General features: G+C 33.6%; 1 protein-coding gene across 1 annotated transcript; it reads left to right on the top strand.

Annotated features, from left to right (window-relative positions):
• Positions 1–567: 567 nt before the first annotated feature.
• Positions 568–20,446, top strand: LOC110028601 (U6 snRNA phosphodiesterase; the record flags this gene model as incomplete). The annotated part of the gene is given in 5 exon segments (XM_020730515.1): positions 568–648; positions 9,519–9,768; positions 9,936–10,032; positions 19,799–19,864; positions 20,178–20,446. Coding segments are annotated over 5 exon segments (689 nt in total), but the record flags the coding sequence as incomplete, so codon positions are not given.
• Between the last annotated feature and the right edge of the window lie 6,109 nt (positions 20,447–26,555).

Here is a 26,555-nt window from a genome sequence, read left to right on the forward strand (position 1 = left end):
TGAACACGAACAAGTACTTAGTGTGATGATTCATCGTTGGGTTTTCTGATTTTACTTAAAGCGTGTTCGTTTTTTCTATCTTTTTTTTTGTGTTTGAGAATCTAAAGTAAATTTGTAATTTCTTTTATGTTTGCTAAAGATTTGGGTTTTCTGATTTTACTTAAAGCGTCTTCGTTTTTTGTATCTTTCTTTTTTTTTGTGTTTGAGAATCTTAAGTAAATTTGTAATTTCTTTTATGTTTGCTAAAGATTTGCTGAATAATTTTAGTCTTTATTGACAAAGCAGAGTCAGTTCAGTTTCTGTGGGTTATTTCGCAATATCTTAATCCTTTGAGTGACATATAAACTATTTAAGAAAAGGGGGATATTCATAAGCTATAAGCTGATAAAAAAGCTAGATTTAACTGGATAAGATAAATGCTGTAAACTGCACTTCAATCCTATTTTCATTCTATAATTGTTTGCTTTTCAGGCAAGTTTTGTTTATCCTGCCTCAATTTCAAATTTCCGTTGTTTTTTGTTTTTCAAGAATGCTGAAGAGTAATCAAGGCTGCGTAATGCTGTACAGATTTTACGTCTTGCCAAGGAAACCGTGTTAGGAGCTTCCCACATGTTCAAGGAAACTATGCACTACATATTTTCATCCCAGGTTTTCCCGCTTATTTACTTTTTTTGAGAAATTTACATACATACTGCACAATTCCTTTGCTTTTACATATCTAACACCTGAAGTTTGATATTTTCATTTATAAAGCTATGGTATTGTGAAACTATGCATGAATTGGTGTGCTGCAGTTTTAAAAAGTTAGTAGTAGTGGTACTTTTGATGTGATATTAAAGATTAGAGTGTTATGTATATAAATATGAAAGTTTATGTGCCAGATATGTAAATAAGAATTGTGTGGTATGTGTGTAAATGACCGTTACATTTTTTGTGTACTCCATTCAATTTACTTGATATATGTGAGACCTACTTAGGTCAATGGGTTATCCATTGCATTCTTATGTGAAATAATTATTCTTATATATGTTTGTTGCATACTTATTAGATTTTTCAATCATATTCAGTTGCCTTTCTCATGTTACTTTTACTGGCAGATGTTTATAATTGTTTGGCTTTTGTTTGAAAAGTTCGAAAATAATTGCTTGATATAAGAAAGGGTTCAAGTTGACTCTTGTGAATGAAATAAATATATAAGTCACATTATGGAAATATATGAGGGTTTTGGGGTGCTAAAATGATGTTGGATATGGCTTGATTAATTTACAAGAACTAATAAGCACATAAATCTCAAATTGCTTTAATGAAGGTCATAATGGTTCAATAAAAAACTATTGAAAATCACTTAGTGGGTTAATCAAGGCTAATGTAACTAATTGAAGTTACTATATATCTTAGAGCATTTATTATGAATTTATTCACAGAATAATTAAATTAGGCTCAAATTTCCATGAGAAAACGGGTGGATTTATATTCCATGCCCCCTTTTATCTTTTGATCTTTTGATGCTGTTGTCATCAATCGTAAAACCCACTTATTGTAGTTTGTTAAGATCCGGTAGTCATGAGTGCCTTCGACATGCAGATTTTGTGTTGCCAAGAGGATCTTTAGGTAGTGGCTTGGTGTTAGTACTTTAATAGTTTTTGGCACAAGGCTATTGTTGCATGCACCTAATCTCAACTTTACCACAAAATGCAACCTTTTTCGCTTCCTCTATAAGTTTATATATTATCCTTGTTATATTTTCTATATATATTTGCAAATAGAATAGTCACACATAGTCTCATGCGTCTCATCTACATCACTAATGGCTTGAGCTCAATCAAAATCCAACTTGTGTAAAATTTGAGGTTGACTATTTCTCGCAATGTAATTATCATTGTGCATGACACAATATTTCTCTATCTCCACGTTCGTGAATCCAATGTTGACATGGCATCCTATGCATACATTTTTTTCATTGAGGGTGCATTAGTCCTTAGCTTTTACACGCTCCTCATTTTATTTCGGTAACTCTTGCTACCATTCTATCACATGATTTGCTAGGAACTACATATATATATATATATATATAAAATAGAAATAAAAAATCTTAAGCAATGCATTGATTAAAATTATCATTACCGAAAAAATTAATTAATGCCATTCCTTTCATATCTCTTGCTCCAACGTGACGTGATTGTAATTGCCAAATTGAAGTGCCCTTCTAGAATTGAAAATCAAGGTAGTTTCATTTAGCGCTATGCTAATTCAGGTATTGAGCTAAATACTCTTCATTTGAGGTTTATGGAACATATTCAAAAAGCCAATTGACTAACCCTAATATAAAAAATTTTAGGAGCCTTTGTTCATTCTAGTTTTAAATTTGGTATGTTCCGTCTTGAATTAAATATATAAATTCTGAGATGAAGAAATGAGGCGTGGAATAGGAGACGTGGTTGCGAAGCAAGTTCGTAATTGTGGAGGTGTTGGTTATGGAGAAGACAATGAACATGATGCCTTTGAGAATAAAAATATTAATAAGATGGTAACAATTAATACAACCAACATATTTAAGTGCAATAAATTTGAAGAAGAGGCCAACAAATGGTGACATCATGCTTGTTGGTAGCTGAAAGAAGGCGATTGGTGATAACAATAATGTCGTTTACCAAAGATGACAATGACAACCTTCATTATTTTACTAACAAAATGATGATGATGGTGATGTTCATATTGGGGATAATTGGTCTGGAGTAGATGCTAATATTCACTATGGAGACCTGAATGAGCAAGTAGGAGAGATTTTAGAGGTTTAATAGAGAAGTTTGTGTTGTGAGATAAGCAAAGGTAAGAACATTTTAAAGATGAGATTAAATAGGGACATTAAAATCACATATTATTTGTCAGTTGTTTGAATATTGTGGGATATTCATGAGAAAGCTAGGTTGAATTGGATTTGGGTATCTATTGGATTCTAAAAAGCTCACTTGGCGCAAGAATAATGCCATAATCGATGTTTTAATAATCAAGTTAATGGAATAAAGCATTACTCAGAAATTTCCTCACATGGAGGAATATAATCTAAGGCTTTCGTTGGGTGCAATTGTATATTATTAATTTTCACTTTAGATCATGAGAGAGAACAATCAATGAGGGAGAGTTATGAATGTTTACATCAATTTAATGATGCAATGGTTTATCGTATTAGATTGACCTCATGCAATCATATTGTAAAATTGTTGTTGCTCTCCTGTTTAGATGGAATGGATGATATATCTGTTAAGGTTGTGGATGATGCTAGACCGTATAAAGCTCCAATATTTTTGATTTATGGTGTACCCCGATTTAAATAGTGTGGTATGGGCTTGTTTGGGATCAATTTTTTTTTTAAAAACATGTTTGTTTGATTTAGATTGCCCTCTTCAACCCCAATTTTGCTCAAAGTTTTCATGAAGTTGGAGTGTTGACATACAATAGAGTAGTTGACACCAACGAGCTTAATTACGGGACCAATCATATGGAAACTTAATTTCATATGTATAAACACCTTAAGGAGTAAAAAATATTTTCTTTTGGTTGAAACTCTCATATCTCACATTAATCTGGTGGAATATATAGGTCAAGAATTATAATTTTATTGATTGTTATTAAAAGCATGTTTTAAAATGTGTGTTAAGAGTGAAGTGAAGGCATTTGTTCAGTGCAGTGCTAATTTGTGAAGTGCAATCTCACAGTAAAGTGCGCTTTTCGCTATGCCGCATTACGTGCTTGGCTCTAGCTCAAAATAATTTCTAATTCGTTTCAGCATTAATGTTTGCTTCTCCTCACCGTTTCCAATAATCATTGAGTGATTTTTCATTGTTTTTATGTTTCCTCCCATTGTAGCTAGCTAATTCTTGATGTTTTTTTCTTCATGTTCTCTAGCACTCCAGCTTTCTTATAATATCTTATTATTTCTTGTTGACAACATTAGTAGTTACTGCTCACAGAGTTCTTCCCAAGATCGTGCCTCATCTTAACACATTCTCACTTCATGCTATCGTTGCTTCTGAGTCTCTGGTTGTTCACTCAATCTTACTAGTATTCTTGATTTTTAACTATTCTTTTATCATTTCATTATTGATATTTGTTTATGTTTGCTTTCAGATAGCTTACAAATTACTATTATTGAATGTATAAGTATATTTATTGAAATTCTTACCTAATATGGCTTTCATTTCGGATATGCATGTATGCTATATATGTCATTAACACTTTCCCTTGTAAAAAGTGCTGCTTCACTTTGCACTTTGATTATTGAATAAAAAACGGAATGCATACCATTATGCAGAACAATTTGAAAAGACTAGATTGATCTTGTTAACTTAGCACTAGTTTGATGGCCTAAGTCTCAATTTTATTCCATTAGCCATGGGTGACATAAGTGGACTCAGTGGAAATTAAGACAGGTAATTGAATGGTCGGTGCAAGATTACATGATCGAGTTGAAGAAACAGGCAATTTCCATGAATATCTTGCTAAATGATTACTTCAGGTGATCGTTTACCTTTCGAAATGGGATATGGAGTCAAACTACTATTAGATTTGTCTGGGATGATACTTGGAGACAGCTGGCATTCACGCTATTGTTTAATGAAGTTCTATTGTCCTACACTAATCAATGTTTTGATCATTAATGTTAATGGTATTATGTTTTATAGCAATGATCGGTACAAACATTTGCAACATCTACAGAAGGTCCTGAGACTTTTGCATGAGGCCCTCAATTTTTGCTATATCTAAAAAAAAATTGAGATTGACCGACATAATTTCTATCAATTGAGCTTCATCAAATATGATATTAATCTTCTAAATTTAGTCAAGGATATGGACATTTTTTAGAGGAACAATACTTGATGGGGCCTTCTAGTAGTGATAAATTTTTGCAAGATCTACTTATATATACCACACAATTTCTATGTATTTACATATATAACACCTAAACTTTAATTTTTACATTTATACCACTCTACATATGCCTGAAAAGAAGTATTTCATTTTTTAAAACTTAGTAATAATGGTATTTTTTTAATGTGATATGAATGGTTTGAGTGTTAGAAATGTAAAATTCAAACTTCAGGTGTTAGATACGTAAATAAATATGAATTGTATGGTTTGTATGTAAATGCCTCTACATGATCTCACAAGTGTTGGGCACCTGTTTTAATGAGGTGAAAATGAATAAAATATCATTCGATTGTTGAAAAGGGAGATCATCGAAGCATCAATGCCTAACTTTACCGATCTGCAATGTCATTTTAAATGAGACATGTGCTTTTGCATTTGTTATGGATGCGTCCTCCTTCAAGATGGTCAAACCAGGCTATCGTTCACACTACTACTTGTAACACACATGAACTATCCTACCTATGATATAAAACTTATTTGTCTTGCAAGAGCCATTGAAGCATCAAAAACATGATTGGTTCAAATATAGATTATTTTTGCGTAGACATCATCAACCACTATTGAACTTTCGTACACGCTCCAAGTTGCAACTTACTTTACACATTAAGTAGTTGACATATTTACAACAATATAATTTGATGATCAATTTTCATAAAAACCCATAGAATAAAATGGTTGATATGTTATTTCAGTTGATTATAAGTGCCACCACAATTTATTTGTGATGATGCAAATCCTAGCAATGCGCCACTAGGAGTATAGCACTCTTGGACTCCTTTTGAATGTCCTACATAGAAACAAGTGGGCTAAAACCAATCCTCGTTAGAACCAAGCAATAGTTCTCAACGGAGTTGAAAACTACTTGGGACCGAGCTAGCTTTATTGGAGTTGGTGCAACAAAAATAGTTTATGTTTAGGCGTAACAAGCTATGTAGAAGGATTTTTGTACCTTATGGAATAACTATGTATAGCATGAGATTTTGATGAACTAATTTAGATATATGAGGCACATACATTGAGAGTAGTGGGACTTTACAATGTAGGAAAACAAATCCTAAAACATTAAAAGATGTGCCTATTGACGCACTTGGATTTGTAATGATTTGTGGAGGGATGCTTACGTTATTGAGCATTGAATTGAAAAGTGGGCTTCTACATTGTTTTGCTTGTGCCTCTCTGACCATGATTACCCATCTTTATTGATTTCTTTGAATTATCATAGATTGGTAGCATTCAACTTTTTATTTATCTTCATTGACCATTTCAACAAGATGGTTGTAACATGTGATGAGGTAAGGTAATTATTCTTTCAACATGTTCCAAAGGATTATGGATTGCCTTCCTTAATTATTTTAGCAAAGCATGTTCTTTCATTTGCTTATTGATGGACGAACAAAGGTGGTGAATTAGATGACGGTGTGAGTGTTGAGGAGTTATACAGTTCAGGACATCCAAAGACATGAGATGAAAGTTTTCTTATCCATATTTTGTGTTTAATCACATTGTGCATCAAAATTAAAATCCCTTTTTGAAGTGTGCTTGAGCTATTTGCCACATGGCTCATTTGTTCATTTAATATTAAAATGAGGGTGAGGACAATGAAGAATTAGAGTTCATTCAAGCTTAATGATTCTTGGAAAGTATCCCAAATGAAATTGACTAGAATTTAAAAAAATTGCTTGATAGATATAGAGATCTCCATGATAACGTAAAACTCCCTACGCATTACAGGAAGATTTTGTTTTGGAATAGCAAGATAGATACAAAGCTCTCCAAGACAAATTAGGATTAATTACACATTCCAAGGGGGAGATTTGGTTTTGTTGCACTTGGATAAGGATTGAAAGGAAAAGATTGAAATTCCAAGTCAATTCATTACAACCATTTCAGACATTGAAGAAGATTGGTGAATAATACTTTTTAACTATATTTGCCTCCTTACATGAATATTTATTCCTTCATCAATGCGGAGAAGCTAAAGTTGTTTGAGTCTTCATTACTGGATGAGGAGGGGAAGCATAAGATATTAATTCCTATAATTAAGGAACTCAACATTGATTTTGAAGGTTTGTTGTCGGAGGACTGCATTGTGAACATGAACACTATCATGCATGGAAGATAGAAGAATTTCTATAAAATTGCAAAGCAAACTCTAAAACAACCCAAGTTGAATTTTAAGGAAGACGAAGTACATTTAGAATTATTTTTAGAAGCGGATGAACCAATATGGGAAACCATAATCTAGGAGGATCAAGATAACCAAATCCATCTTTTTGAATAGATAGGATGCCCCTGATTGGATTCATTAGGGATTTCAACTACTATGTGCTGTTTTTATTCTTTCCTACTTTTAAAAAAATTTTGAATCAATCTCCTTCTAAAATTGATTTTCTTTATTTTAGGAATTCTTGTCCTTTATTCGAGAAGTTAGGTTTTATCATCTAATAAGTTTGACAGTTATTTGTAAGGATTTAGCTTCCTAGCTTTCATACTTTACTTCTTTTTATATTCCTTAATGAAGCGATAGATAACAAGCTTTCTCGCTCATATAAAATTCCCCCTCTTTTTTCCATGTTATTACTCTCTCGTTATCTCTATTTTATTTTTTCTGTGATTGTAGAGTGCTATTTCTAGCACTTATAAGGATAAAGAAGTTTGATCCGCAGCAAAAACACAGGAGGAGTGCATGCAGGATCGACATCATGTTTTTTAGGGTTCTAAAACAATAAACAAAAGGAGAAATTTGTCTAAGAATTTGTTAATGGACTTAAAATATAGAATTTTAGGTTTGGATAGCATAGTAAAAGTCTCTATCACCTTATTCTCGTTGTTTTTTTTCCTATATATCATTTATGCTTATGAGAATTTTTTAGTTTAAGTGGTTCAAATTATGTTTTGACTCATGATCACCTGACTCGAAGATATTTTTGTCCTTAATGGCACATCTATTTTGAGCAAGAACTTCACACTTCCATTCATAAATCTTGGTCTTTAAAGTCCATGTGACAACTAGAGACTGATACTAATGATGTGGGGTCTTGATTTAAATTACATGATCGAAGCTATTTGACTTGTGGGCAAATAATCCCTTTTCCTCCTATTAAGTGGCCATGTTTTTTTTTTTTTTTTTAGGGCATTTACATAAATACCACTCAATTCCTATATATTTACATATCTAACACCAAAATTTTATTTTTTACATTCATGCCACCCAAATCTTTTATATCACTTAAAAAATATCACTAATTTGACTTATAAAAAAAAGTAAAATGCAGATTTTCATGCATCGCTAAGGTGTTATATATGTAAAAGTTGAAGAGTTGGTGTTAGATATGTAAATACATAGGAATTTAGTGGTATGTATTTAATTCTCCCTTTCTTTTAATTTTTATAGACAACTGCTGGATCATAGATTATGCCAACTCTTCCTATCTGCGGTAAAGGATTCGATCCAGACAATCCTAGGCTTTCAGATATTTGTACGCATCTTTCTGTGGGATCTTAGGTTTTTTTTTTTTTAATTGCACAAGAGTAGAGATGCCATTCTTATAGAATTCGACGAGGCTCACTTGAGTGATCATTTCGAACTTTCAACTTCATTGGAACATGGAGCATTTCTGACACTTATCAATTGTATTAAATGAAAGAGTAAGTTAACAGCATTTTTTAACTCATCACCTAATACCATTTTTTTTTTACTTGTTCGCTAATACTCCGAGGCTTTCAGTCAGTTCAAGGCTCCTCGCTGTTAAAGAGTCTGCTATACTTTATTTTTTTTTTTACTTTGTTCGCTAATACTCCGAGGCTTTCAGTCAGTTTCAAGGCTCCTCGCTGTTAAAGAGTCTGCTATACTTGCTATTTAGACGCTCACTTTCTCTCTAAAGTTCATGCCCTTAAATTCAAAAACTGGATTTATGCTAAATTTTTCCCTTACAACACCTAGGCAAGGCTTATAGCAATCTCAATATAAATTTATGGGGCAGTTATATGGATACCACCTAATTTGTATATATTTACATATCCAACACGTAACTTCTATTTCTTCCATTTATAGCACCCAAATCCTTCATATAACATCAAACATACCACTTTTGTAACTTTTAAATTGTGAAATACACATTTCATGTTTAGATATGGTCGCATATATGTAAAAATTGAAGTTTAGGTGTTAGACATGTTAATACAGAAGAAATAAGAGGTATGCATGTAAGTCTTCGTAAATTTTATTGTGATGTGTCTCTGTGTACATTCAATACATTCCGTAACTTGATCAAATAATACTCTTAGGCTCTTTGGACCAAAAAATTTCACCCCATATAATTTAAGTTGCTCATGGGGAAATTTAATGTCAGCTTGGCTGTCTAATGTTATATAATTTTTTTTTCTCTGAGGAAAGCTAGAAATGCTTTTAAAAGCACAATATTTTAGAAATATTTTAGAGGCCTATATGCCATAGCCTCTAAACTTCCTTTGTCTTCAAGTTTTTAAATATAATTTTTTTCATCTTGTACCCTTGATTCTTCGCTAATACATAATCAATTTTGCAAAATGTTCTGATTGAAGAGCAAAATTTACTGTTCTTTGTGCAGTTCGGATACCATGTATGGCAAGGAAGCAGCTGGCTTCATATATGAAGATAATTTCATCTCTTGTACCGGACCTTTATGTTATTGATGTCGATATTGCGCTGAATGAGTTGTGCAAAGATGATGAAAAGTTTGAACAAATAATTTTAGGCAGGGAATTCCATATTAGTCTGGGGAGACCTGTTCCTATTAAAGTTCATCAAATTGACTCAATTTTGGCCATGCTTCGTCAAAGGCTGCAGTTTCAGAGAGGGTAAGGGTGTTGCACTTTTTGTTGAATAGTCCTACATGATAAAATGAGCAAGTTTTTAAAGTTTTTTTTCAGAATTATTACGAATGGATTCTTTTTGTTTTCCTTGGATTTTTCCTTTCGTTTTTTGAAGTACTATTCTTGTTTTCCCTTTAAATCATGGATAGCAGATATTGGATGGAATTCAATAAATGGGAAGTTTTTGTCAATGATGAACTTACACGATCGTTTCTTTCGTTGGAAGTTACTGGGGGAGGTTTATTGGAGGTACATATTCCAGCTTCATGTTACCATACTTTTTAACAAAGAACTCTATCTTTATTATTATTTTATGATGTTACTAATAAAGCTTGGTTGCTTATGCCATTTTATTAGAATCATCTGCTTTGGATGTTGATAATAAACTCAGTAGTGAAAAAGATCTCAAAATGGTCCTTGAGGTATTTATGGGGGACCATTGTCTCAAACTATCAAGCGCCTCCAATTTTTTATTCGACTACTTCTCAACTCTGATCCAAAATAATCTATTGATTTCTCAAATTTGATCCAAAATAATCATGTTGGGTGATTATTTTGGATCACATATTTGGAGTAAAGAAGCTAAAGTTGGCACATTTGATGGTTTGTGACTAAAATGGTCCCATACAAATAGTCCTAGAATCATTTTGACATTTTTCTCCATTTGTTATTCTTGAGAACTATGGAAGTTTATTGCTTACTCTGGTAGGTGAGTTGGTCTTGATGATTTATTGAGTCCCATGAAGGTTTACTAGATACCTCTTTTTTCCTCTTTTTTTTCTTTAAACCTGAAAATTGTTTGTTATTTTTTTTTTTAAATTTTTTGTCGATTAGCCATCTTGCAAGGCTATCTCTTGTTAATAAACACCTCTAGTTGTTTAGTTTATACTGATTTAGTTAAACCAAGTTTATGTTTTATCAGCATTAGAAGGCCACATCCACTTTTTAGTAACAATTGATCCAATAAATGCTATTATTAAGGGCAAAAAATGTGATTTTATGGAGTTATGAAAGATACTAAGGCTTACTAATGCAAGACATGTTAGGGTCTGGGATTTCAAATACAATTAAATGTTACAATGTATAAAACCACATAATCTAATTTTAGAAATTTTCAATTCTAAAAATGTTTTTTGTTGCAATTAAGAAATACAAAAAAAAAATGCAAATGATAACTTAATGATTGATTAAATCAATGAATCAATAGGAAATTAAAACCAAAAAAATAAGCTTGTTGATTGAAATTTTACGCTGCAATTGAAAGCCAATTTGTGATAAGTTTGAACAAAATAAGGAAATAGCTAGCAAAAAGAGTAGGAAAGGAATCACCAAGTAAAACAAAATTCAGGCCCTGCTTAAATTCAAGCAGATAAATTCCTCTGGAATTATGCACTCGCATTTTGTCGTTGTTTGAAGATCTCAACCTCCAAGTTGGAACTTAAAAGAGAAAAATATAAATCAGGAAATTTTATTCATCAAACAATGTTGTAGGATGGCTCATGATTAAGGTTTTCTAATGCAATTGATAGGATGCATATTATGAATGCCTGCAAATAAAATCGATTATTCACAAATAAAAAATCTCCAATTAATTCAAATGCTTCCTTTTTTAAATGTAAATGGCAATATTATAGTTAGAACCAAGCTGGTATGAAATCATGTAAAACTAGTGAACATTTGAATTTAGTTTCCTAATAACTTATCAAGTTAAACAAATGGTAGAGATAGCCTGATACGGGTTTCATCGAACTGTCCTCCTAGACTCGCCCCTGTTCTACTAAACTGTAAAATTATCAAAGTAAAAAAAAAATAAAAATAAAAAAATAAAAAAATCAAACCTCATGCTAGCACAAGGAAATTATTTTTCTTGAAATTAGATTGTAGCTATTATATTACACTTGAGAATCTTATATCTAATTTGCACTCACAATGGTCAAATTGAAGAGAATCTTTCAATTTAAAAATTACATGCATTAGAACAACTATTAAAAGATCCCCCATTCCCTAAAAATTACATGCATTAGAACAACTATTAAAAGATCTAATTAATGAAAGTTTTAATCAAATCTTAAAAGATAATAATTCCCTCAGTTTTAAATTTTAGTTCTCCAAATTGCCATCCATCACCACAGATAAAGGCCACCATGGGCATGCACAACCTATAAAGTTCCTACTACCTATATGAAAGACTTGTGCTAGTGTGACTCCCAGAACTGCACTTACTAACCGATAATCTAGCTACAGGAATCACAACTGCAAGCCACCGATAGAATGCTGAAATTCAGCATGAAATAGATTGTCAAAAACGTTGTCCTCACACCCACACCCACACACACCCACACACATACACTCATACGTGCGCGCCCACGCACATACACACATTTATTTATTTATTTTTAGAAATACTTTCCAAGGACCAATCATCTTTATCAAACCATACTGTCGGCTATTTTTCTTTCGAAAATAAGATTTTAAAATTTAAATTTAGAATTTAATATATATATAATGTAATTTTAATTTTGTGAAAATAGTATCCTTTATTTTTGAAAAATGATGAGACCGATTAGACCTCATATATCTAATAGTTTAAACAGCCGAGCACGATATCATAAATAATATATCATCTTGAAGGATGGACGTATCACTTATTTGTAGGCTTAACTATCTAAACTTAAAAGTTTATGATTCTATTTTGGTCTGCGAAATTTATAGCCGACAAATTCCCCTATCTAATACACAGATTAGATAGGGTTTAGATTAATCTGGGTTCTTAAATTTCCTATAGGAGCAAGCCCCTATACTTAATTACATCTTAGACAACCGAAGTTACCTAAGAAAACTCTCGATAATGATCAGAGGTTTCGTCTTCAAGAATTCAACGTTCAAGTTTCCACGATTGTTCATAGGAAAAGTCAAATGGGATATGTTCAAATAGAAACAGTTATTTCCAGAATCCAAAGAAGTGAAAAGTAGGAAATATCGAAGATGCTGAATAATATTCAGTGACATCTCAAACTAATCTACGGTTTGGCTTTACGTCTTTGAAAGAGAAATTATTTGATGTTTCGATCCTGCAAATTATTTAGATGTTTGGGACTTGTATTTGCACGTCATATGCAAATAGTCTGAGAAAATGTGAGGATTTATGTCGTACTAAACGACAACCTCGAAATCCTATAAAGTTTAGGACTTATGTCGTACGATATAAAATTGTAGATAGTCCTAAAAGATAATGTGAGGATTTACGTCGTGCCAAACAAACAACTTCGACGTCCTATAGGTATCTTATTTAAATCTATCGAGGTTCTAGATCAGCTCATCCTTCCGTCTTGGGAAGTTGTCCGAGAAGAGGAGAGAAAGAAGAGAGAATAAAAAAAAACCATATCTCGAATGGCCTATCCAAGGGGATTGGACAAACAAACTAGAAAGGTAGTAACTAAAGCATGAATACTGGTAAATGTATACAGTACAACAAAGAATTGCTCAACATAAGATTGTAAAAAAACTTGTATAAGAATACACTATGTATATGAACCTTAAAAATATGCTTTATTCTTATGCAATCAAATTCATCAATGAAGGATCAAAATGATTGAACTACTTGAAATAATGTATATCACTTTAATAGAGAAAATAGAAGGCTTTAATTTTATATTTGAATACCATTACATTAAAATTAGGGGATATTTGCATACATACTATCCAATTCTTATGTATTTATATATCTAACATTTAAACTTTCAATTTTTACATTCCTGCCACTTTACCAATGTTGAAATTGTATATTTCACCTTTTTTTTTTTTTTTTTAGGGGGATATTTTTTTAAAGGGTGATATCTTTTATGTGATAAGAAACATTTGGGTGGCATGAATGTAAAAGAAAATTTTCTGTGTTAGAATTGCAAATACGTAGAACTTGGGTAGTATGTGTGTAAATGCCCAAACTAAATTTATTAATTTTTTATAAGAATAAAGTGATAAAAAAAATTTGAGTAATTAAGCTAAATTACCTTGGCACCTCAAACCTCATTGTTGACCGGATATGTAATAATGAAAGCTGATGCATCAGAATAGTTGCTTACGGGAAATCCTCCTAGCACTTGCAATGGACTTCAAAACAGCTGCTATCTTCATAGTCTTGGATTTCAATACCCTCATTGTCTGCTGCACATATCATTGCTCAACTTTATGACCAGCCTTGTAAACACCAGTTCTTTCAAGAAACGACATAAGCCCTTCATTGTGCCTTGTAGAAATCTCACCAAGCTCAACTTTATGATATTCTATTATCTATATAACGATTGGAAGTTGAGCAGAATGACTGAGTGGTTAAACATTTCTTTATTCTCCCTAGAGCAACTCTTCCATTTGTGATAAGGGGATCATCAATTAGAACAATATCTTGCTTCCTTGATGTTCCAGCATTGCTAGGAGAAAGTAAAGAATACTTTCCCATCTTTGCACAATGTTGATGTAAGAGTTGCATAATGAGAGTGCTGTCCTTGTAACGAATGTATCTACGAGCCAGGTCGATCTCGATCGCATCAAGATCATGAGATTCTACCTGGGTTGGAGCTCTCGCAGTCAGTGCTCGAATAACATGGACTCATAATGATAGTGAAGACCAATCGTCCACGAAGACCGCAGCAATAATCTCGGAGACAACTTCTTCGACTCTCTCGTTCTTGTTAACGATGCAGAGAATTTCAAAGAGCATGTCGGCAGTCCGATTGGCTTTGCCAAGCTGAACACGATCCACCTATTCTCCTCTCCAGCTAACAACTTAATTATCTTTTGGAACGAGTGCAGTAAATACAACTTTACTTAGTTCTTTATATATTTGTTTACACTTATCCAGGGTCATCTTCTATACCACCCCAATCCATAGAAAGTGTGTATACCTTGCTTTCCAATCGGCGTTCCTCTATTTTCCCTTCTCAAGCTATCATCCTCATCAAGAATGGCCAAAGCACGAGCAGCAGCCTTGAACTCCAAAATTGAAATACTTTGCAACTCTGGATGAGCAATTTCATTACGATCACAAGAGCATTGACATTGTTGCAAAAGAGCACAGCAGGTCCATCCAATCAGAGAATATGTCGAGGTTGTTTTAACATGACGTGGAACTGAGTAACTAATTGAAACCATTTTTTAAGACGTCGGACTTTCTTTTGCCCCCAAACTTCTATTCCGCCTGCTGGGCATTCACAGTGTAAGTGAAAGATGAGAACAGTAAGGCCATTCAGAGGCGTTAGTTTCTTTAATTCAGCTTCCAAATCCTTGTGATCCAGCCCCAGCGCCAGTATTTGAGTGCCAAATACATCCTTCGGGAAAGTTGGAATAAACCTCACACATTCTTCAGATTCAGCTAGATATCAAACTCTATCGCTTTCTGAAGCTCTCTAAAATTTGGATTGCTGCACTTCCTGAGCTATTGATTGATGATCTCCCAAAGCACGATGCCTGTAACCAACATCAAGACAAACCCATAGCGTAGGATATGTAGGTAAGACAGACGACCTCGCCCATAAGGTCAACTGCCACAGGGAACACCTCATAAGCTTCATCGTAAATTAGTTTCAAACAGGGCACCCTTAAAACACCGATCGGGCTGAGAACAACTATTAAGCATGACGATGTCCATGGCTGCTTGAGGGGACTGCTTGAAGAAATGATGTGAAAGGGGGTTCAGAGATTTGAACCTTTTATTCCGGGCACTAGATATGCAATTCCAACTCTCCAGTGAAACCTGTAAGTTCACCGTCTGTCGATGGTGCTTGAAAACCCCTTTCAACTCAACGATGTTCCAATGGTCGGATAGATGATGCATGATCTGAACTTCACGACGGACATCTTCCACCATTTCGCGATTCATCAGCCATCTGGTGGCGATCATCTTGCAGGCGAAAGATCCGTCAATTTCTGGTGAGTGATCAAGTAGATTACGCTGAATTGCCATCGGGCGAGCTCGTGGATGAAATTGTAGGTAGAACGAACGTCATCTATCGGTTGGCAATGGCGAACGACGGGGATAGGTGAGCAGCGGATGTGGGGTGGTGCAGCGACCACGACGGAGGGAGAGGTTTGCTCGGATGAGACGAAGAAGTATCTGATCCTTGAAAGATTCTTGTGTAGAATGATCGAGCCCAACGGAAAGAAAAAAAAAACGCGGGGAAAGAAGAATTGAGCGGGAAAAATAAGAGAAAGAAAAAAATAATTGAGGTTGGCCTGGAAAGATGTTTTTTTTTTTTTTTTTTAAGAAATAAGGGGCTATTTATAGCCGGGGGAGATGTGGGTGGTAGCTTGTGTTGGAAGCCAACAAGTGAACTTGGGCTAGCTTGTAACCCAAATGGACAATTATTGGTGCCAAGGAGGAAGCTTCTTAAAGAAGCTTCAAATAACTCAACATGTGATTTTCAAGGTGTTCAAAGTGATTCAAATAATTGTTGCAATGCTCAAGTAGGTTCATCAAAGTATGTGGTTCCAAGAAAAGTCCAAATTCATTCAAAGTTTGATGAAGTCAAAGATATTTGAACTTGGCTTAGATTTGCAAATTTGAAATGGATTAACAAAATTATAAAGTGGATTTTATGGCCAAATTTGAGTGAATCTAAGTATGGAGCATCCAAAGTATGATGTGTGAATTAGAAAGAAAGAACAAAGTGGATGGGTGTGTACATTTATATAGAGATATTTAAATTTTTGTTTTAATAATATTTATTATTTAAAAATCACGGTGTAAATATTACTTGTAGTGCGTGAAATTATATAAACGTGAGTATCTTCTCTATGAAAAAAGATGTCGTTTAACGAATATATCGATGATCGGTCCTCGTATAAACGACAACCAAAGTCAAACATATTGCTCTCGGCAGAAAGTCAAACGTCGTACGCCGTGGAGTCCTATGTCTTTCAAATCCCTATGGGAACTCAACAAAAGCTTCAATATTTCGGCTTTATCGGCTTTTGCTGGACGTCGAGGATTAGAAACCATCAATGTGAAACTTCAAGGACGAAGAAATTTGCAAAGAGCGAAGAAAAAAGAGCGAAGAAATGACTTGAATTTCTAAGGGGTGTGGGTCCCAGTCTAGTCCTCTAAGAGAGTCAAAATAGGGAAAGTTTAAGACTAGATCCTAGGGTATCTAGAGAAGGGAAAAAGAAGACCTCAAAATGAGGTCAACACATACAATTTAAAAAGTCCATTGCCGAAATACACCAATGTAACTCTAAATAACCACCAATAGAATAAATTATAGCAATTTACAAACCCTGAAATTAACTTTTTTAATTGAATTTTAGCTTAAATTAAATTAAAAATAAAATCATGTTAAACCATATGAGTTAACCTAAAGCTAGGAAATAACATAAATCTTCTTTTTGGTTATCTCACTAGCATTTTCTGAATTAATAAAATAACTGATAAAATAATAAGCCAACTAAAATGAAAATTAAGATTTTCTCATATCAATTTGTGTCTGGCTTGAAAAATTTTGCCCCAAAATTTAGCATTTGATTTTCATCAAACAAATTGGGGCATATATATTTTTTTAATTTTTTAGCAAAGTAATATAGAAATCATAATAAGGCTTGTTTTTCTAATGAATAGTTATCTCTGGAATTACCCATCAACTATGGATAAAATTGCATCAACTTGAATGGTTTTAGAATAAGCTATTCAAAGTATTCGAGAAATCGATGTGAAATTTACAAGAAATTGTAAGTAAAAATAACCTTGGAAGCTCGAGCACTTTCGATTACTTTACGTGTCCATGTTAGACATGACACCTGATGAGCGTTCAAAATGCTCAATTTTATGTTAGAGCGTTTCAATAAAAGTTAGGTTCCTAGATTGGTTCGACATGACACAGCTTAATTTTGACCTGTCTCGACATGCCACAATTATGAGATAACTAGACAGTCACAAATTATGCAACAATTGATAATGATTAATGAAGGCTAATAATGGAGTTATGTTAATTGATGACTATTGCATGTTATAATGCTTTTGTTTATTATTAATATTTTTTATATTTCTTTTATTTTTATTAAGCTTTGTTTTTTTTTGTATATGCATGTGATAAGCATACTTCATTGGTAGATGCCCTTAGTAGAAAATATTATAAATTACATATTTTATATTAGGGAGATTTATATAAGTACCACATAAGTCATTTGTGTTTGCATGTATGACTTCTAGAATTTGATATTTACTTATATAACACTTTAATGACATAATTCAATCAAAATATATGCATGAAAAGGCGTGTTTCACTTTAGGAAATTAATATTCATGATATTTTTAATGTGATGTTCAAATTTTAACTTTTATGTAAGTAAATATTAAAGTTTAGATTTTAGATCTATATATACATAAGAATAGTGTGGTGTTTATTTAAATCCCTTTTTATATTAATAATTTATAAAATATAATATTATGTCCATAATATATTTTATCTTATTTGCAGTTATGTTGTATTGCCATGGCCGTGTTGTATCCATGTCATCTTATTTGTGTTTGTGCTTCAAAGAATATAATTCATAGAATTAACAGTGTACTCTTAAAGGTTGGTCTAATAAGACTTATCAAAAGATGGATTTATGTCATAATTTATTGAAATTATTAATTTGTATTCATGGATTTAATGTGTTCAAAATTTCAAATCATTCTTGGTCTAATAAGACTTATCAAAAGATGGATTTTTGTCATAATTTATTGAAATTATTAATTTGTATCCATGGATTTAATGTGTTCAAAATTTCAAATCATTCTGCCGTTTCTTGCATTTGTTTCTTTAATTTTTATGATGGAATCTTTTTTTTTTGAGTTAGATGTTCCATGTTTTTATCCTGAGCTTAAATTTCACATAACTCCTATTCACATCAGCATAATGATTAAAATTGTCATAATTAATAGCTAGTTTTTTTTATGCATACAATATTCAAATGATTGTGCAAATTTGATAAACCTAGATTCCTTATGAAGGTCAATAATATCTGCAGGAATTCTTGGTTGATATATTGAGATAATTTTAAATCAACTCATCCTAATAGACCTTATGACATAAACTGGATGCATATTGAGTTATATGCAATATTAAAATCCCACTTATATACATAGTGTTTTATCAAATAATATAACAAATATATTAAAATCCCACTGATAATGTAACGTCTGAAATAATCCGATGGATTTGACAAGGACTTGAAAATATTTAAATATTTTAATTTCCATAAATTAAATTTTGAACTAGATATTTTTTACAAAATTAATAGCACTAAACTTTTCAATATCAAATTATGTAGAACAATGAAAGGAATTACGAAAGCTAAAAGAATTAGGCCTCAGACTATTACAACAAGATAATTTCTTCTAAAATTAGTTGCTGCGTTTAAATAGCACTAGCAAGAATCACACATCTTACTTCCATTGTGGTGATTTAAACTGAAAAGGGAAAGCTTATTTTAGTGATAATAGATTAAGCTATCTTTGATTAAATACACAAAAGAATAGTGAAATAGAATATAATTTCTAGAATTAAGGCTGGATCATTAAAATTCTAAGTGCCTTTGGAGTATGATAAAAGAATATCTTGCAGACTTAAATGTAGTTTTTATCTATTTACAAGTTGGCTAACCATATTGTCACACCTTGGGTTTTGGTGGCACGCCAAATTTAGCATGGCATGAGTGAGAATATATATTTTTGGTGGGGTAGATTGAGAGATGACTATATGGTAGGGTCTATGGGAGTAGCATCCATAGCAAATAAGATATTAAAAAATAGTTTATATGGTTTTAGGATGTTTGATGAAGGGTGTATGAAGCTTTCAAGAAGGGCTAGAACAAAAGTAATATTTATTTATTTAAGTACACGCACGCACGCACACAATGAAGATCACAACTTGATTGTATAAAGTTAATGATGATGATAATGTTGTATTACACTGCATTTGTTTTGTTTTTACATCACATTTTAGAACATTCTTTATCCGAGCTTGGTTTGTGCTTTTGGCAGATTACTAGGCAGATTTGTATTGTTGATGAGATCTACAGGTTGCATGGTCTACCAGAATTTTACAAGGTTTGGATTTATATTCAACAATAATCACTTAATTATTTTTTGGGGCATTTACATACATACCAGCTAATTTCTGTCTATTTACATACATAACACCTACACTTTACTTTTTACATTTATACCACCCAAATATTTCATTTCACATGAAAACTAAAGTTAAAATACACCTCTTTATGCACAAGTAAAGTTGCTTATATGTAAAAGTTGAAGTTTTGGCGTTCGATATATAAATACTTAGGAATTAATAAATGTTATTTATGTAAATCTTCTTTATTTATTTATTTCTGAGTAGATTTTTAACTGTAAATGATGACAGAATCCAAGGCCCCATATATCACTAGTATGGGCATTAGGTGATGTAACCAACAAGCTGAAACCAGCAGCAGAAGAGCTAAACAAATTCAGTATCAGAAGAAGCTCATGTAGAAGCCATGTTTTTTCTTGCAAATTCAGCGGTATAGAATGCAGAATAGGTAAGAAGTTGTACACCATCTGTAAATTACCCGATTAATACGAATTTGTGGCAGGAGATCTGTAGCTGCTAATGTACCCACAGTTTCACTGTACTGTTCTTATGATGGCTTGTTCAGTTGTTCTTATTGTTTTGAAAATTATTTTATCTTGTTATTCATTTAAATAATATGATTTATGTTTATATATATATAATATTGAATCTTTTATTAATTATATTTAATGTTAGTAGATTGTTCATTTGTGTTTTTTTCCCCTTCTTTTTTAAAAACTGAAGGTTTTTAAAAGAAGGTTTAAAGTTTTAAAATAATACAAAAGCAATTCAATGTGAATATTGTAATAACAACATTAAAATGATAACAGACAGAACTGACTTTTTTTTTTAATCTAAACTCCATAAAATTCATTAAATATTTAATTATAATATTCTGTAAATTGTGGGATAACTAAGCAAAATAGTGATATGCTGTTACTTGCCATGTCCTTAATCAACATACCTTCGCATAAAACTGCAATGCAAAAGGCAAGTCTATGAGAGAGAGAGAGAGAGAGAGAGAGAATTGATGAGTTCTATCTCATCAGAGAAAACACATGCATCATGTGTTCAATTTGTAGCAGAAGGACACATGAATACCGTGCTTAATTTTGTCAAAGCTTCTTTACAGCCACGGTTTTGAGCTGAAGCATCATCGCTTGGTCTGCTCCTCAGGCCAAGGAGGCCTTCAAGGGTCTTCTTGATTTCTGATTTCTAACAAATTTTCCAAAAGAGTTTAAAAATATGGCCGTCTATGGCTTCAAGTAATCCATCAATTTTGGAGCCATGTAAGATCATTTTATTTTACATTTTATATGTTATAATTTTGTTTTATTTTGCTTATACTTTTTGTTCGAAATAAGATGTTGATATATTAAAAATAATATATATATATATATATATATAATATTAAACATTTTAAAATCTATCCTAAATGAATTTTAATAAAAAATTGGCTTTTTTGCACGTGAATTCAGAAGAATAGTAGGTTTCATTGTCTTAAAATTTGTTCAAATGTTTTACAAATAATTAATGCTCTAACTTGTGCGCTACAATGCAAAATAGAACGAATAAAATTAATCATTAGTTGCGTTGTTCAATAATTTTTATTACTACTGATACATTTTAAGCAAATCTGCAACATCCGACAAGAATCTCGAGACATAACATAGATATCGAAGTGGCTTTGAGTAAGAAATATTCAAATAAAGTCATACTTGCTACTACAAGGAATAACAAGTATGAGTCTATGCCTATGGAGAAATGAGAAGAATTAGATCAAATAGTAGAATGTTTTTCATACATCTTTGTCAATGCCGCCACGACATCAAATATAATTTTCTCATTTAAGATTTTGAATGCAACAGATGAGGAAAGTGACAATCTGATCAAACCTTGTATTCTCAGGCTTCTTTGTAATTCCTTGCAGTGGCAAGCATAACTTTTTTTCTGATACAACAAATCTTTCACTTGTTTCTTCCAGAATGTTAAGTTCGGCTAATTAAACTTTTCCACTTTGAATCTTGCTTCATCAGTGTTTGCTCCCACTCGAGTCAAACACCGTTCTAACGCCACTTTGTTGGGAGAAAACAAAACTCTCTCAAGGATTCCCTTCCCATAAACCACCCCACAGAATTGGTTCGCATATATTCAAGGAAAAACCTGAAATAAACTTAAGAACAGAAGCACAACAAAGCAAACCAAAAAATGACAAGAATTTAACGTGAAAAATTCAATAACAAAAAAAAAAAATCACAAAACCACACCACCAGAAAGCTTCCATTATAAAAATCAGAGTATATAGATAACACACTCAATTTCCTCTCTACACTCAAGAAAACTTACAAGACCTCACTCCAAACTGCTCCTATTCTGATCTGACGGAAGAAAAGCACTTCTTGATTACAAAAGTACTCCTCTCTGACACTAATGTATGACACCAGAAACTTGTCGAAGAACTCGAACAGAAAAACCACACTTATGCCGTTGAAATTCAGCCTTAAAACAAAAACAAATAGTACAAACAGCTCCGGACACATAGGCGACCGGACGACGTCTATGCACCAATGTCTCTGATGCGAGGGCCTAAGATGGGCGCATATGGAACCAATAGTGGGCGCATATGCACCATAAACCAGCGCATAGGCGCCGACTTCACTGGAGCGAGCAATGCCCAATATGGGTGCATATGTGCCATAGGCCAGCACATAGCTGCCGACTTCTTTGTGAGCAGCGCCCACAACCCGACGCATATGCATCGGGCCCTCGGTCTCGTGTAGGTGCTTCGGCTCCACAAACTCAGCATATATTCTATTTTAATGGATATCACTTTTGATAAAATTGATAGCTAATTCATCCAAACTCATCTTGGTGAGGGGAATTCTAAGCTTAAAGATACGTTTGATTATATTTTTTATATTGACAGCACCCAATATACTACAAATATAGGCCATACATCAATTTTACCGTCACAAGTCTATCCAAGAAGAAATAAGCTCAACCAAGATCTCCAGGAAGCCCAGGACTCGAAATCAATACAAAGTAACACTAAGCAGCCTACAACTCATTTATATTTTATTTCATTGTATGCCTTGTTTCATAAGTTCTCTGTCATATAGTCTTTCTAACCAACATCAATATCAACCCCATTTTTTTCCACAAACTATTTGAGACACTTAGAAAATAAAAATTGGAAAGATTCCATGAGAAAAGAAATGTATGCCCTAAAATAAAATCATACATAAGAGTTTTTTGAATTTCCAAAAAAAAAAAAAGAATATAATATGATGCCATTAAATTTTTCACAGTTAAATTCAAAATAGATGGGAGCCTGAAAAAGTACAATGTAAGATTTGTTGCAATATTATATGCAAAATTATATGGGGTGGCAGATGGTAATTTCTTCATTAGGAGTTGTTTGGTTGAACATTTTTTAGAAGTTTTTTTAATTTAAATATATTATAAATATAAATATTTAAAACAATAAATATTTGATTAGTTGTAAAGTAAAATTAGAAGTAAGTAAATTGAATTAAATTTTTATATTTATTTCTTGACCAAATATTTTTTACTAAGCTACTTTTTACAACAAATCATTAGCTTATGAAATATTTTTTAGGGACATAATTTGAATGACAGATAGACTGATGGGGTGGTGATAATGGAGGTCAAAAACCTAAATGAAGTCAGTTAAGTCAATATCATCATGGGTGGCATGAAGATACCAATTGTGTCAATAATATAATGGGTTGCATGAATAAATGATAACAAATGTTGACAACAACAACAACATGGACTATGGCAATGACATACAATAACCCAAATGTGACTTGGAAGGGCGAGTTACATTGCAATTTTGACAATACCTAATAAATTGTGTAACGTGTCATATTCAAAATATATCAACAGATGAATTTAAAATACCTAAAAAATGACCTCATTAAGAGGTATATAAAATCCTTAAAACTATACAATGAATTTAAAGCACCTATATTTTAAGCACGTCTGGCAAACAGGCTCTTAGTACTTCAGTTGTCACCTCCCAAAAGAGCTATTGTGAGTGGTGGGCAGCCCAGGACTTAAATACTGCTTTTCGGCCCTACACCTAGTCAATGTGGGACTATTTGTCTGTGACATTCTCCTCCACCCATTCATGTGACGCCCTCGTCACGGATCGGCTCCACCGAGGGTCTCACTGGACCATGGAGAGTCCACACACCTGACAGGCAGTAGTTGCTCTGATACCAATTGTCACGGACTAACTTTCCTCGAGTTATCCATGCGGCTTTAGCGCTCTTTCTTGGCACTAAATCAGCCTAACCTTCCTAACTAACAACTCAAAAGCACTCTCTTGAAAGTCGAATAGGAAGAAGAGTTAGAGAAGATAAAGCTTCACTAATAAAGAGAGATTACAAAGCTTGAAAGTTTGAAACCTTGGATGCCTTAGAATGAGGAAATGGACACTTATTTATAGCTTCCTCCATGGCTTTGGTCCTCCATGACTTTGGTCTTACACCTTGCCAATGTGGGACTATTCTCCATGGGAAGCTTTATAATATAATATTCTAGCTTCTAGATAGTTCTACACTATTCTTATGTACATACATATTCTAGATTCTTCTAAGTTGTTCTTTAGGCCTCCATCTTCTAGAATACTTCATCATGACATAATATTGGTGGGGCGTGGCATTCTCCCCCACTTAAGCTCGCAATGCACTCAATGCGCTTCTCCTCTTGATACTCTTTGATCTTCTCTTTGAATTGCCACAGCGTGTCTTCATGCTCCCAACTGGCCTCGCTATCAGACTATCATTTTCACATGATGAGAAACTCCTTGTAGTTTGGTACCCCTCGCCGTCTGATCACCCTGTCGGCCATTATTTCTTGAATTTCTTTGTCGAAGGAGGAGATTACTGTTGTAGGCGCTCGGTTGAAGATCCCCCTTGATGGGTTTTCCATGTCTTCCTGATAAGGCTTCAACATGCTTGCATGAAAGACAAGATGTATCTTCAGTTTTGGTGGCAAGTCGAGTTTATAAGAGACCTTTACCACTTGCTTCGTTACCTCAAAAGGGCCTTCGTATCTTCGAATCAAAACCTTATGCACCTTCCGAAATATTTTGAATTGCTGGGGTAGTAGTTTCACAAGGACTAGATCTCCCTCTATGAACTCAATATGCTTCCGTTTCTTGTCTGCCCACTTCTTCATCTTCCTCGCGGCTTTGTGTAATGCAGCTCGAGCTATTTCCCTTTGCTCATTCCAAGATTTGACAAACTTGAAGGCGGGCGGACTTTTCCCTTTGTAGTTGGTTGTAAGGGAAAGAAGAGTCATAGGTTGTTGTCCCATGATTATTTCGAAGGGACTCTTGTTAGTGGATTCATTTATTTGAAGGTTGAAAGAAAACTGAGCCACATCTAGCAACTTGGCCCAATTTTGTTGATTGGCACTCACATAGTGCCGCAGATATAGCTCTAAGAGAGCATTGACCTTCTCAGTTTGTCCATCACTCTGCGGATGAAAGCTTGTGGAAAAGTTTAGGTCTGACCCCAACATTTTGAATAACTCGGTCCAAAATCTTCCGGTGAAGCGAGGATCTCGATCGCTGATAATGCTTTGTGGTATCCCCCATAACTTTACCACATTGCATAGAAAGAGTCGTGCAGCTTCTTCGGCAGTGCAATCGGTGGGTGCAACAATGAATGTTGCATACTTGCTAAATCTATCCACAACAACTAAGATGCTCCCAAATCCGCCTGATTTTGGCAAGCTAGAAATGAAGTCCATAGAGACGCTCTCCCATGAACTTTGAGGAATAGGTAGTGGTTCTAACAACCCCCCTGGTTGTTGAAGGACAATTTTGTTTTGTTGACATACAAGACAGGTGCGAACATATTATTCTATCCCATCCTTCATCCCTGGCCAGTAGTAATTTGTTTTTAGGAGTGCAAGAGTTCGCTTCATACCTGGGTGTCCTGCCCATAAAAAGTCATGACATTCTTTGATTAGCTCCTTTCTTAAGTTGCCCCATCTTGGTGTGTAGATGCGTCGTCCTTTGATATGAAGGAGATCTTCATCCATCCATAACTTCCGGGTTTTTCCTTCATTCACTAAGGCAATAATACTTTGGGCTTGTGTGTTGGAGGCCAAAACTTCTTTTATTTTATCTATGAGGGAGCTGGAGACTTGCGACAAGCTTGCAAGTTCTGCTTTTCGGCTTAGCGCATCTGCAACTACATTAGCCTTCCCTGGCTTATAGTCCAAGACATAGTCAAATTCTACCAGAAAATCCTGTCATCTTGCTTGCTTAGGACTTAGCTTCTTCTGAGTCTGGAAGTAATTGGTGGCAATATTATCCGTCATAACTTGGAATTTGGAGCCGAGCAAGAAGTGTCTCAATACTCTGAGGCAATGTATGATGGTTGTCATCTCCTTCTCTTGAACTGTATAGCGACGTTCTGTCTCGTTAAGTTTTCTGCTTTCGTAGGCAATTGGGTGTCCATCTTGCATGAGTACCCCTCCAATAGCAAAGTCTGAAGCATCGGTATGTACTTCGTATACCTTGGTATGATCAGGAAGGCTGAGTATGAGTTCTTCACTATTGCCTTTTTGAGGTCTTCAAAAGCTTCATTACACACACTACTCTATTCCCATGACTTGGTCTTCTTGAGTAAGTCTGTCAACGGAGCAGCT

Source organism: Phalaenopsis equestris, unplaced genomic scaffold (assembly GCF_001263595.1).
Source record: "Phalaenopsis equestris unplaced genomic scaffold, ASM126359v1 Scaffold000517, whole genome shotgun sequence".
Lineage (NCBI taxonomy): Eukaryota > Viridiplantae > Streptophyta > Magnoliopsida > Asparagales > Orchidaceae > Phalaenopsis > Phalaenopsis equestris.